The 11,082-nt window shown below is 37.8% G+C and overlaps 2 protein-coding genes and 2 long non-coding RNA genes across 5 annotated transcripts in view; 2 read left to right on the forward strand and 2 right to left on the reverse strand.

Annotated features, from left to right (window-relative positions):
* Positions 1 to 3,060, forward strand: part of LOC103146961 (programmed cell death 1 ligand 1-like) — a 3,744-nt gene extending 684 nt beyond the window's left edge. Inside the window, exons 2-6 of one of the 2 annotated variants that reach the window (XM_007565069.2) lie at positions 911 to 1,228; positions 1,803 to 2,078; positions 2,233 to 2,324; positions 2,524 to 2,585; positions 2,696 to 3,060. In XM_007565069.2, the coding sequence (XP_007565131.1) occupies positions 911 to 1,228; positions 1,803 to 2,078; positions 2,233 to 2,324; positions 2,524 to 2,585; positions 2,696 to 2,765 (818 nt within the window). In that variant the 3' untranslated portion in view covers positions 2,766 to 3,060. Of the gene's footprint in view, positions 1 to 910; positions 1,229 to 1,802; positions 2,079 to 2,232; positions 2,325 to 2,523; positions 2,604 to 2,695 lie in introns of both variants that reach the window. The other variant, XM_007565067.2, reaches the window with a different exon arrangement.
* LOC103146960 (uncharacterized) lies at positions 1,189 to 1,975 on the reverse strand. Its single transcript, XR_477211.1, has 3 exons — positions 1,888 to 1,975; positions 1,699 to 1,743; positions 1,189 to 1,266 (listed from the first exon to the last, which is right to left on the reverse strand). It is a non-coding gene; the product is annotated as an uncharacterized LOC103146960 (long non-coding RNA).
* On the reverse strand, positions 2,015 to 5,187 carry LOC103146959 (uncharacterized). Its single transcript, XR_477210.2, has 4 exons — positions 4,955 to 5,187; positions 2,486 to 2,544; positions 2,206 to 2,302; positions 2,015 to 2,106 (listed from the first exon to the last, which is right to left on the reverse strand). It is a non-coding gene; the product is annotated as an uncharacterized LOC103146959 (long non-coding RNA).
* Positions 5,188 to 9,684: 4,497 nt separating this feature from the next.
* LOC103146965 (V-set domain-containing T-cell activation inhibitor 1-like) lies at positions 9,685 to 11,079 on the forward strand (the record flags this gene model as incomplete). Its single annotated transcript, XM_007565071.1, has 3 exons — positions 9,685 to 9,795; positions 10,609 to 10,917; positions 10,994 to 11,079. Coding segments are annotated over exons 1-3 (462 nt in total), but the record flags the coding sequence as incomplete, so codon positions are not given.
* Between the last annotated feature and the right edge of the window lie 3 nt (positions 11,080 to 11,082).

The following is an 11,082-nucleotide window of genomic DNA, read 5'->3' on the forward strand; positions in this document are numbered from 1 at the left end:
TTTTTTATTTTTATTGTTCTTGCTCTGTTTATGGATCATAATTGTGTCTAAATAAAGAGGATTGATAAACCCCAGATTAATACAGATTTTATTAAACTGGGTCCAAACAACACGTGACTGTTGAGAAATAAACAGTAAAATAATCAATTTGAAGATCGTCTCAGGAATGTTATTTTTATTTTCTTATAAAACTGTCAGAGTTCAAAGTGGAACCAGGCAGGTTAATCCTGTTTACAGCCTTAAATAAAAACAAAACAAAAGAAAACAAAACAAAACAAAACAAAACAAAAGAAACAAAACAAACAAAACTGCCGGCATGAGGAAAACAGTCGGCGGTGCGACGCTGCCATCTAGTGTTCAATTATTGAATTACATTTGCCTTTGCAGGGCTGCCTGGAGGAAACAACTCACTGCAAAAAAAGATTTACCAAGCTGTTTTCTTTAGTTCCCTGTACAAATATCTTAATACGCTTGAAAAAAGACAAAAGTAACAAGTAACTTTTCAGGAGGTTGTTTTAAGTCAGTAATTCTTTAATATTGATTTTTATAAAATCCTGGTAGATTATTTCACTTCTCACATGGGAAAATGTTTTGTTACAAGAGGAACTAATAATTCATCAATATTCAGAAGTTATTGACTTAAAACAAACTGCTATATGTTGCTGAAAAGTTATTTGTTAGTTTTGTTTTATTTGAGGTGCAATAAGATATTTGAACTAGAAACTAGACCAAAATACTTGATAAGATTTTGTGTTTTTGCAGTGATAAATCAGTATTTCTTTCTACTTTCAGAAGCTGCTTGTTCATATTTCCATATAAAACTAGAAAAGTAAAACGTTTAGGTTTTCATATAAAGATGAATTTCCATGGATGGATATAATAATGTAGATTTGTTCTGTCTCTGCTGCAGACAGAGACGTCTCCTGTGTTTTCAGTGAGGTCTGCATCCTGCCATGCAGCTTCCAGCCGGCTGATGGACCGGCGGTCCGCTGGACTCGGCTGGCAGCAGGAGGATCTGCGGTCCATTCTTACTATGACGGCAGAGACCAAGTCCAACACCAGAACCAGAACTTCAGGGGCCGGACGTCCCTGTTTGTGGACCAGATCTCCTCAGGAAACGCCTCTCTGCTGCTGACCGGAGTGAAGGTCCAGGATCAGGGCCGATATGTGTGCAACTGCAGCAGCTCAGCAGGAACCAGGCTGGCCTTCATCAGAGTCTCAGTGGACGGTGGGAACACAGGATTATTTTAACGTCTTAATGGAAATCTGCAGAAGAACCTGCGATCAGATCCAGCAGTTCTTCACCAAACATTCATGTTTTTCTCTAGTTTCTACTGCAAATGTCTCAGTAAACCTGAAATAAGACAAACTAACTTAGTAACTTTCCAGTAAGAAACATGAGCTGGATTAAAGTCAATAATCCCTTCAGATTGAGAAAAAGGTTTGGTTAGAGCTGGCAAATTATTTCACTTGTAACATGGAAAAATGTCTTCTAAGTGAAATAATTTGCCAGTGAAACTGTGGCTTTTGGTCAATTATTGACATAAAACAAACTCCCATAAAACAAACTCCCATAAAACAAACTCCCATAAAACAAACTCCTATAAAACAAACTCCTATAAAACAAACTCCTATAAAACAAACTCCTATAAAACAAACCCCCATAAAACAAACTCCCACATCTTGCTGAAAAGTTACCTGCATGTTCGTTTGTCTCATTTCAGCAGCACCGAGACATTTTCACTGGAAAATAAAAAACATTCTTGGTAAGATTTTGTGTTTTAGTAACAAAATGTGTGCAGCTCCGGTGAAGACGGTCAACCTGCGAAGAGCAGAGAACCGGATCATCTGCAGCTCGGATGGGATCTACCCGGAACCGAACCTCACCTGGTCCACCGAGCCGCAGTCCAAGTTCGTCCTCCACAGCTCCACTCTGGTGCAGCTGACCGAGCAGCAGCTGTTCAACATCAGCAGCTCCCTGACGGTTCCGGACAACGACACGGACCTGACCTACGTCTGCACCGTCACAAGCCGGAAGAACCACAAGACCGAGAGGCTGGTCAACCCGGAAACAGCAGGTAATTGTTTTAAAGTGACCCGGTCGTCCTAAACCAATCAGAGTTCAGATTAAATCTGGATGTCAGATTAAACCTGGATGCCAGATTAAATCTCCATGTCAGATTAAATCTCCATGTCAGATTAAACCTGGATGTGAACGCGCTGTGTGTTCAGGTCGGGCTCAGGGTTTTGGGATCGTCGCTGGAGTCATCTTGGTGTCGATGTCAACGATGGCGGTTCCGTTCTGTGTTGAAAAATGTATCAAGGTGAGCCTGAGTTATTCTTTTGTTGAAGCAGTGAATAAATACAGAATTATAAAAAATATCTCTCAATATTTATATATTTATGTTTAAATGTCTGTACTGAGACCAAATAGAGACTTTTAGAAGTTAAATTCTTCATTTTTGTAACTAAAGCTGATTCTGACCAGTGGAAACGTGGATGGATGTTTCTGTTTCCCTTCAGTCCAGGAAGTCCAAACGGTTCCTGCAGCAGAACATTTTATTAGAAGGACCACCAGAGAACGGGTCAGTCAGCAGTCGGGGGTAAACCAGCTGCACTCCAACCTGTTTCTGTTTTCCAGAATTTCACTTTTGTTCAGTTTTTTGCAGGACTGAAATCTAGTTTCTTTCTGCAGGAGCCTGATGGAGACTCCAGACTCAGAGGAAACCCAGATTCTCCACCCACAGGAAAACCAACCCGGTTAAACTGGGTGGAGCTGAAAACGAGCTGACCTCACTGGGAACGATGGACCTGATGGCCTGAGAGCCCAGAAGAACATGAAGGATCAACACACCGACCAGAACCAGAACCAGAACCAGAACCAAACTGGTCCATCTGGAGGGAAACTTTCTGAGCTGCTGCTGTCAGACACACAGTCCGTCAGATCAGAAGCAGAAGCAGATCTATGTGACGTTTTCTACTCCAACCTGTAGAAAATGTTTTACTGATGTGAAAATTAGGCTCTTTATATTTTTGCACTTATTTATTTGTAGCTAATTTATTTTGAATTTTCTCTTTTTTTCTAAGAGAAAACAAACTCACTGTTCTGTTATATAATAAAATGTCTGTTAGAGATGTTTTGGTTTTATCATTTTATTACTTTAGTTCATATTCAGTTTAATGTTAATCAATAGTTAAACATCCAGTCTATAGATTATTAAAGTGTTTTCTTCCTTCTGTGTGTATAAACTGACCTGGAGGCTCCATCTGCCTGTTCGTCTTCATGTGAAACAGTTAACTGAGTTTCCCAGACCTTAAATTATGTTTCCTCAGTTGCCTCCTTATCAACCAGAATACTCCTCATCTCAGAAACTGTCTGTGCACAGTAACATATTGTCTCTGCTGTCTTCCTTACCTAACCTCCTTCTTTTTGCTCGATAATAAAAGACGAGCTGTAACCGAAGGTCTCCAGACGCTCAGTGAACGGCTCGGAGGAGCAGTTTGCTGAGACTTCTCCTTTTGCAAAAGCTTGGTCAGAAAACTCGTATACGATGTCTGTGGTAAATACCCATCAATGTCATCAGTTGAGTTTTATATATAATATAATTTTATATATAATCTGTTTTCATTGTTATTACTCCCAATCATGTTTATTAGTACATTAAAGTGTGAAAAGCAACTTAATTATTTTTTCAAATGAAAATATTTTATTCCTGCTTTTCCCTTTAATTTCATCTGAACTGCTTATTTCACAGAACATGATCCCTTTTCTTTATGATGTAATAAAGGTATAACAACCTGATAACTGGTTATATAAACATCGATGTTTAAAAACATTATTTGTAACATTACAGCTCAAGCTGCAAAGGAACAATAGAACAAACTCAACTAATCAGATTTCTGTCTAAACATTGTGATAAAAACAAAACGGCATCAACAAAAATAAATCAGAAAACTTAAAATCTGAAATGAATACTGAAGAAACCTGGTTCACATGTACAGCATTTCTCCCGGTTTCATTTTAAACATGGATGAAATGTTAAATTCTCTATAACTTCAGTGGTTCATGGTTTTGATCTGTACTTCAGCTACACTCAGTTCAGGACTCTTTCGCTTTCGCATTAAACTGGTTGGTTGAGATTATTGACCAACACGCCTTGTTGGTTCCTACCGAGTCATTTCAACACAATGGTTGAACTCAGCTGGTTCGTGTTTTTACTCGTCTTGACTTTTCCGTTTAGTGTTTCTAAAGAAGGTAAGTCAAAGATTTGATAGATTTTAATATTCATGTCAGCATGAAGGCGCTACGGTCTGGAAGCTCTGTGGTGCGCCTTCAAAATAAAAGCACGCGAGTAGAAGATTTTAAAATTGTTCGCAAAAGTGGTGAATTATTATTATTATTTTTGGGTGGGGGGTTGACTGTCTCCAATATTTGGGGGACAATGTTGGAGACAGTCACTATAGTTTTAAAGGAAAAGTCATTCTTCGTTCTTATTTAGTTTATTTAACTCTGCAGGTCATCCCTGACGTCAAACTGTGCCACAGAAAGTTAACACAATAAAAACTGTCATTATCAGCAGCATTGTGTTAAATGGCACAATACTACAGAAAATATACCTCAGTAGGAACACAATGATGGATTATAAAGACATTCAGCAAGAACTTTAACTGAAGTAAAAATGTTGGTGTGGTTAAGAACATTGTTTGGGAACTTTCTCTCCTGTCGCATGTGATTGACATGTGGGAACGTTTACAAATAAAAATGTTCCGATCCAGGCGAGTCGTGGAGTCTGGAGTTGGTGATTCGTCTCTGGAAAACAGTTCAACTTCAGTCAGGATGGACTGAAGTTGTTTGTGAAAGAAAACATGACAGAAAGTAATAAATTATGGTCACCAGTTCATCCACTCCCAAGTATAAATAGATTTAATTTCTCTGTTATCCAACTGGTCTTACCTGGAAAATGCCTTCAAACCTGTCAGGCCTCATTTCACTGGATTCATCAGTAGCTGTTTAATTTGCTTCTATGGTTTTCATGATTTCATGTTTCTCTGTTTTAGATCTTTTCTGCTTTTTCATTAATAAATAGACTGAGGTTTTTAGACCACAGTGTTATGTGAGCCACAGGATTTTGTCTCCTCCTTTTTCTCTCCAGTTTTTTTAATCTCAGATTTGTTCCTCTGCCTTTTTGCTCGTTCCTTCCCAGCTGTTCCACATCTCATAACTTCCCTCTGCTCTCCCCAGCTGCCTCCACTTACCTCTGATTAGCTCCCAGGTTCACATGCCACTGTTCCTGTTTTAATGCCATCCATTAAAGTTGCATTCAGATTTTGTCTTAAAACCAACAGAACACTATTTTGGTTTTCGTGTCCAGAATTTAGTTTTTCTTTTTAAGACAAAATTTGCTTTATTTAATTTATGATGATTATTCTCTGCAAAGCAGCATTGGTATCTTGAGATCAGAGCGTTTTATTAATATCAAATACGTCTATGCAGATAAAAATTAAAGCAATACCAATGAACCCAAATATGGTAAAACCTGTTGAGCAATACTATGGGACACAAACGTGAATGAGACCCAAAGCGCCAACAGCCCAGGACTGACAGGAGCTTAAACAGGCAGCTTAGTATGATGAGAACAACATTAAAAAGGCTCAGATAAACTTGACATGCCTGTGTTTATTAAATACAAAATTTAAAACAGATGATTTAAGATGTAAAAACACATAACTTCAGTGGTAAACATGAATCCATAAAAAGACCGAAGTGGACAAGGAGCAGCCGTCCTGCATCTTAGACCAGGATCAGCTCTGAACAGACCTGCTGACCTCCTTTCATTTGGCTCAGGTGTGTCGATTGGAGCAGCGAAGCTGCAGGACGGCACCTCTCCAGGTCTGGACTTCAGCTCCTCTGTTTCAGACGGATTCATTAAAACTGAACTGTTCTCTCTGCAGACACTGAGGTGACCTGTGTTTTCAGTCAGAGCTGCATCTTACCCTGTTCCTTCCAGTTCACTTCTGACTCACTGATCCACTGGATTTACCCAATAACACAAAACTCCAGTATTCACTCCTACTATCACAACAAAGACCAGCTGGGTCACCAGAACCAGAGCTTTCAGAACCGGACATCGCTGTTCCTGGATCAGCTGTCCAGAGGAAACGCCTCCCTGCTGCTGAAGGAGGTGAAGATCCAGGATGAGGGAAGATATAAATGTTACACCAGCAGCTCCAGAGGACAACAGGATTCATTTATTAGACTAAAAGTTGAAGGTTTGATTTTCTTATTAAACTATTTTTCAGAAGTTGTCAATCAGAAATGATTATTTTCTAACAATCTTTGTGTTTGCAGCTCCAGTCTCTGACATCAGGATCCATCAGGATGGAAACAGGATCACCTGCAGCTCAGAGGGGATCTACCCTCAACCTGAACTCACCTGGTCCACTGAGCCTCCATCCAACACGGCTCTGCAGAACAGAACCACAGTCCATCAGACTGAGGAGAAGCTTTATGACATCAGCAGCTCTCTGACGGGTCCAGATGGTCCAGATCTGATCTACAGCTGCAGCATCAGAACCAGGAGGAACCAGAAGACGGCCACTTCGAGGAGTCAGAGTAGGTTAAATGGAGGAGTTTTACTTTTTTCAGTAAACGACACATTTCCTGTGTGAAACTGCTTCCAGGGACCAGTCTGCCTTCTGCCGCTCCAGAAGGTTCATCCAGACATCGAGTCGTTTCCATGGTGATGGTTGGGGCAGCGGTTGCTGTGGTTACAGTTGTTCTTGTGGGGAAATATAAAATGCAGGTAACCCAACCCTATTTTTACTCTTTTTAATTTGATTCTGTATTGTTCTTAATCTCCTTTTTAATCTTCAAAAAACATTTAATGTCCCTTACAAATAAATCTTTTGTTGTAAATATTCCTGGTTATTATGAGCTGCAGGATTCAAACCAACAGTTTGACTGAAAAGTTTGAAACCTCTGACAGTTTTCAGTTCTGTTTACATGACAGAAATCAGAAATTGACACTTTCCTAAGGTGTCAGTTTAATCCAGACATACAAACAGATTAAATTCAAATTAACTGAAATTTAATCCCAGTTATTAAATAATGAGAGTCGCCGCCGAGAGGCAGAGGAGCTCAATCATTTCATAGATTATCAGCCTCTATGGTGACATGCTTAACAAATATTTAATAAAATATTGTTATAAAAGTTTCACACTGCTGCTTTAAGCAGCTTTTGATGAGTTGCTGCTGCTTCATGGAAGAACTTTCACTTTTATCTTCTCTGCAGAAAATAGCATCAGCTCAGCATGGAGGTGCCCAAAATCAGTTTACTTCATAAAACGGTGATTCATAAACTTGATCATTTCTAAATAAATTATCCATACAGCAGTGCAGAATAAACAGCTGTAGGTCTTTTCTAACTCATTTCTTTTATTTTGCAGCAGCAGAAGAAAAGGACCTGAGGACTGAGAGCTAAAAATCACAAAGAGCAGAAAAACTGGATCTCTCTCTGTCACGGCTGATTAGAAGTTTATAGACATAACTTTATATTTTATTTTCTTAGTAGAAATTGTAATTAAAAAAAATTATTGAAGGACTCCTGAATTGTGATAGAAGTTAAATAACTGCTGTTTTCCTTTGGTACAGACGGTTCAGTTTGAACCTATAATTTGTTATTTTATCATGGGGATTAAGGATCTTACCTCCAGGAAATAACTCTGAGCAATCTCAGTTTGGAGAAGTTTGAACAACAAACTCAAACTGAGCTGCGTTATGAGAGCAGGGCCAGTTTTACCATCCAAGCAATAAAAATATTTAAAACAATCATGTTGGTTTGATTAAACTTTGTTCTATAGACATGCACTGCTTGTACTGTTGGCTGCTTGTTAGCTGCTGAAGGTAAAGACGTTAAGGATGATAATCAAGCAATAATTACTATGATAATTAAGCACAAAGTGAAATTTGTGAATAAAGGATTAAAGACCATTGACAGATTGTTACTGTTAAAACGAAGTGATGCAGCAGACTGAGTTTTCATGGGGATTTGTTTTATTCTGTTTAGAATAAAACAAAAATGAAGTCTCTCTTTTAATATTATCTCTCTCCTGTTTTAATTTGAAAACATATGTAATATTTTGAAGCATGTTGAAGATTTTAACAAGTTTATTTAACATTTTTATTTATAAAGTCATTTTATCATTTGATGCAATCTCTTGATCATCATTCTCAAAGACTTTTTTTTTAATCCCGAGCAGCTGAAGGCCTAAGTTCTGCACAACATCCAACTGTTTTCTATGTGTTTCTGCTAGATGATGCAGAGAGACGATCAGAATCAGGCTTCACAATTTATAAATGATAAAACTGTCACAATATTCTCACTGCTCAAAAGAAATTATTTTTGTTTAGCTCATTTTATTGAAAATGCACATACTTATGTTCCACATGTACCAAATGACATGTAGCAACAAACATGACAAAGTAAATGCAAATGTAACATAATCCATAAAGATCATTAAATACATTTTTAGAGTCATGAAAAGGGAGAAATAATGTTCCAAATAAATTCACATTTCTTTAGTTAATTAACAAAAAATAAAACATACACACCCAAAACATCAAACACTGAGCAAATCATGTTGAGGCCAAATGAAGCAAACTGCAGACCTCTCCCACCTGAACACAGGTAAACGTCTGACTGGCTCTACTCTGCCCTCTAGTGTGCAAATAAAAAACCTTCTGTGCAGCAAATCAGAAACATTCAGGAAGCCAGTCAGAAATAATTACTTCTGCAATTTCTATTCATATTTTCCTTTAGTGAAAAGGGAATTAATCACTTCCAACATGGAAGAAATTAACCTCTTGGCTGAAAGAAAATTATAAATCTAAACCTGTGCTGGGTGAATAATTTCAGTTTCATGGAAACAAACATGATTTTCTGTCCAATTTTACCACCAAATATACCAGTTAGACCAAATCTGCATCAGATTCAACCCAAAGAAAATCTGTTAATGTGAGAAAAGACTGGAGTCTGGAATTAGTGAGAGAAACTGATACAAACTCAGTTTTAGTCAAACATGTTTGGATTTCTGAGGCGGTTCTGGATGCAGAACAAGAACAAAACACTGAGAAGCAGCGGAAAAGGAAAAGCTGCAAGGCGACTTCTTTAAAACTTCATTTGTGTGTTCATAAACAACAGCAGCTTGTTGCTGTTAGCTATAATCTAACTAATTACAGTTACATTGTGTTAAAATAAAACAGATATTCCTGGATAATCAAGACAAAACAGTAAATAATGAAGAATTTTATTGAAAGAAACCAAATAATTAAAATAGTAAATGTAAACTTAATGGGACTTGATTTAATAAATTGACATTTCTGAAGAAAATATTTTCCACAAAATTCTTATCATACATTCTGACTGACTGTAGTCACCAATCAAATCAAACTCATTTACATATTTTAAAATTTGATCTTATTTGTTTTTTCTGGAACAAAAAAATAATCTGTTATTCGATCAATGAGGGAGAAAAACATCCAGAAACGTGACGATGATGATCAGAGAAACTTGGTGCTGCACTGAAGCTGCAGCCAAATAAAAAGTGAAACTAATAACCAGGCTGGGTGGATCCGTTTCTCTGATCTGATCCGTTTCCATGAAGCCATAATCCCAGCAGGTTCATGCAGGTAGCATGAACTGGGACCAGTAACTGGGACCAGTTGGACCATGGGCAGCATCAGGAGCTTCATGGTTCTGCTGGTTCTGAGCTTCCAGAGCATTTCTTCAAAAAGAGGTGAGTAAAGCATGAGTCATGTTGCTCTGCAGATTTTTATCTGAGGATAAAACAAACAGAGACGTGTTGAAATGTTTCTGTTCAAACTGCAGCTTGAGTCAGAAAACTTCAACTTTTCTGACATTTTAGTGGTTTTATTCTGTTTCAGACAAATTATGAATTTCAGACATTTTTCAGATTAATGTTTAAAATCATGTCTTTTATTTTCTTACTTTATGAAAAAATATTTAGCTTCATACTTTCAGTTTTCTGATTATAAGGCCAAGACAAATATAATCTACCAGTCTCTATTAATGTTTATATATTTATATATAAAACACTGAACATTGTGGAAACAGATGTTTTTTTCTTTAGCTCTGTAAAATCTGTGCATTTATTTTGTAATGTGAACATAAAAGAGATAAAAACTTGAAGCAGAACCTGGATCTCAGCCAGCAGCTGGTCAATAGTTTCACTTTTAATCAGCAAGACAAAGATTTGATTTACAGGTTAGTTTCTGTTTTACTTTTTAACATTTGAAGAGCAAAACATGATTCCTATATTTACAATGTTAAGGGAAGTGGTGAAACAAACTGAACCACTTTGTCACAGGAACTAATTTTTATGAATCAAGAATCATTTAAAACAAATTCCTTCATATTGAAAAGTTGTTTTTAAGTCAGTTTTGTCTTCATATTTGCTCTAATTCTAGAAACTAAACCAACACTTGGTAAGATTTTATGTTTTTCCAGTGAACTCAGGACTCTAAATCAAATTGATTATTGCAGATATTTGTTATAAAGTCTGAATTATTTTTTTATTATTTATTTTCAGTCACCCGGGTGACGTGTGTTTTCAGCCAGAGCTGCGTTTTGCCCTGCAGCGACTCCAGCAGCTCTGATGTCATCATCAACTGGAGCCGCCTGACACCTGCAGACGGCACCGTCCACTGTTACTATGGCAACCAGGACCAGCTGGGTCAACAGGACCAGAACTTCAGAGGCAGAATGTCTCTGTTCACGGATCAGATCTCCAGAGGAAACGCCTCCCTGCTGCTGACAGGGGTCAAAGTTCAGGATGAGGGAACCTACAGGTGCAACACCAGCGGAAATAAACTGGTTTTTATTCACCTGAGAGTCGAAGGTGGGATTTAAAACAAGTTAATTATTAATTATGTTGATATTTTTAACATTCTGAATAGATCAGTGTTTTATTGCAGCTCCAGTCTCTGACATCAGGATCCATCAGGATGGAAACAGGATCACCTGCAGCTCAGAGGGGATCTACCCTCAACCTGAACTCACCTGG

The sequence above is a fragment of the Poecilia formosa genome, unplaced genomic scaffold (assembly GCF_000485575.1).
Source record: "Poecilia formosa unplaced genomic scaffold, Poecilia_formosa-5.1.2 Scaffold171, whole genome shotgun sequence".
Taxonomy (NCBI): Eukaryota; Metazoa; Chordata; class Actinopteri; order Cyprinodontiformes; family Poeciliidae; genus Poecilia; species Poecilia formosa.